At 32.8% G+C, this 2,699-nt stretch overlaps 1 protein-coding gene across 1 annotated transcript; it reads right to left on the reverse strand.

Moving 5' to 3' along the window:
* Positions 1 to 208: 208 nt before the first annotated feature.
* On the reverse strand, positions 209 to 625 carry LOC115955520. Its single transcript, XM_031073653.1, has one exon. It carries the CDS (start codon positions 623 to 625, stop codon positions 209 to 211), a length of 417 nt encoding a protein of 138 aa, XP_030929513.1.
* Between the last annotated feature and the right edge of the window lie 2,074 nt (positions 626 to 2,699).

Here is a 2,699-nt window from a genome sequence, read left to right on the forward strand (position 1 = left end):
TCTCTCTTCCTGTTTTCCATTTTTTTTTAATATATAAACTCTCTTCTTGTTTTCAATGAACTATAATGATCCCTTATATACTTTTGCAAGTAGGGTTCAAATTCAGAGTCATGAGTCAACTTAATGGGTGACTATATATTTTTGGAATATAGTAGTGACTTTTTTTTTTTTTTTTGAGGATCAATACGATGAAACTTTATTAGAATAACTACTGATCTGAAAGTACAAAGGGAATCACATCCGGTGGAACATGCTCCATCCAGACTAACAATGGAAATGCAAATCTTGCTCTCTTTGCTAAGGCATGAGCCACATAATTACCCTGCCTCCTAATATGAGAGAAAGAGAAAGTTCGAAGCGAACCGGAAATAGACATTATGTCTTTCACATATTGACCAAATTCGGAGTGACCCACATCACCTGACTTCAATGCCTTATAGACACTCTCTGCGTCTCCTTCAAATATTGACTGTGCCATGCCCAATTCAACAATGAACTGGACAGCCCTTCTTGCAGCTAGGATTTCCACCAACTCCGTTGTGCCGGGGTTGGGTATTTTTTCTGAAAGTGCAGCAAGTACTTCGCCATTTCCGTTTCGCACCACCATGTGCAATTCCATGACCATGTGCAATTCCAACTCGATTGGACCCTTTTATTTTGAATTTCACCAATACAAACTTTCTACTAGCAACTTTAAAGCCCACCTCAAAAATTTCATAGTTGTGTTGATATTATGGCTTCAACTTGATCACCAATCTTTAGTAATATCAATTCCCATAGTCACTTCTAGGGTTCATTTGGTTAAAAAGATGGAAAAGTGGGAGAATAGTAAATGGGGAAGAAATGAAAAAGTGGGAGGATAGAAGATATTTTAGTTTTCCTTATTTGTGTTTGGTTGGGTGGTGGGAAAGTGGAGGGATGAAAAAAAAATTTGTTTGGTTGAGAGGAAAAATGGAAAGATAGAAAAATGACTTTGTATAAATTCACTCATATGCCCTTACTAAAAAATAATGCCCAATTAAAAATAAAAAAAGGCAAACAACCAATCGGGAAAAAAAAAATGAAAAATTGTGGTCAGAAAAAAAAAAAAATTGCGTCTAGTTAAACCCAAGAAAAAAGAAGAAGAGCAAAACACCCTACAATATTGACCAAACCAAAAAATACGAGAGAGAGAGAGAGAGAGAGAGAGAGAGAGAGAGAGAGAGAGAGAGAGAGAGAGAGAGAGAGAGAGAGAGAGAGAGAGAGACAATTGACACATGAGAAAGAGAGGTGGTTTTATCATTTGACTACAACTACATTTCTCCCCTTACTCCCTTATTTTCTCCCTAGATTGGGGAGATAGCATTTTGGTGGGCTCGAGGACAAAACATTCATGCTCCTCCAATTTGCCCTTCTCTCTTCTCATAAATCAAACACCCACAAAAACTATTTTCTCTCCACTTTTCTCTCTCTCATTTTCCATTGTCCCTAAAATCTCCCTAACCACACAGACCCTTAGTGCCTTCAAGATGATGGTGAATTGAAAAAATAGGTAAAGAAACCCTAGATGCATAAAGGAGATTTTTGTTTTCAATAAACTATAATGATCCCTTTATACTTCTGCAAGTAGGGTTTGATTGTCAAGTTCTGAGTTAACTTAATGGGCTTGATTAAAGATTTAAACTCGTGAAACTTAATCAATCAAGACTCTATTGAAAATTTGTCATGACACAACTCGATCAATCAATGGTGAGTTAAGCTATGTATCGACAAGATAGTAACTTCCCTTTTCTTAAGCTAATTCTGAGTCTTTGTAGTGATTTTGAAAATACAACTGTTTGATACACTACTACATAGATGCTTGTGCAACGTGCGCTAATTTATCAAAATGACGAATTTAAAATTTTCCTTTGAGAATCCTCAACCCTAATCCTGGGCTCCCTCTCCCAATAGGAAAGAACAGTCTTTTGTCTTGTACCGTATTTTAGAATCACTACCTCAAGTGCTTGTTGATCTTCTTCACGCTTAAAGAGATTCAATAAAATACTAACTTTTTTAGGTAATAAATTTTTTTTTTTTTTTTTTTTTTTTGAGGAAAAGGCAATAAAATACTAATTAATACACATTAATCAAGATGATAACCTAAAAAAATAATTCAATTAAATAACCTCCTCAAAAAAAAAAAAAAAAATCAATTAAATAACTATTAAGACACGTTACATTTGTCAGAAAAATGTATAATACCCACTCTTGCAAGTTGGTAAGTGGGCATGTTGCATGCTCTCCTTTCAAGGTGCCGATAATATGAATGTGTCCTGCTGTAATTTTTTTTATTTAATTTTTTTTTTTTTAGCGCACATTGTTCAAAAAATATGATTTCAATTCAAAGCTATAATACCTCCAAAAAAAAATTTTAAAAAAATCAAGCTATAGTAAACAAAGGAAAAAAAGTTTATAAATGATTTAGTAAGTGTATTGATTTAGGACGTTTTTTTTTAAAAAAAAATTATAAGAAAAAAAAGGTAATTGATTTTTTTAACAATTTTTTTATATTTTTTTATAAAAGTAATATTAAAACTTTTCTAAAATAGCATATTAACTAATATCTTAAAAACAGTCATTAACCAAATCTATAAACAAATGAAAAAAATTAATAAATATAATTTGTTTACCAAGTAATTAAAAAACTAATGGCCTGGTCAAAGGAAGAAAGCTCCTAG

The sequence above is a fragment of the Quercus lobata genome, chromosome 8, assembly GCF_001633185.2.
Source record: "Quercus lobata isolate SW786 chromosome 8, ValleyOak3.0 Primary Assembly, whole genome shotgun sequence".
NCBI lineage: Eukaryota > Viridiplantae > Streptophyta > Magnoliopsida > Fagales > Fagaceae > Quercus > Quercus lobata.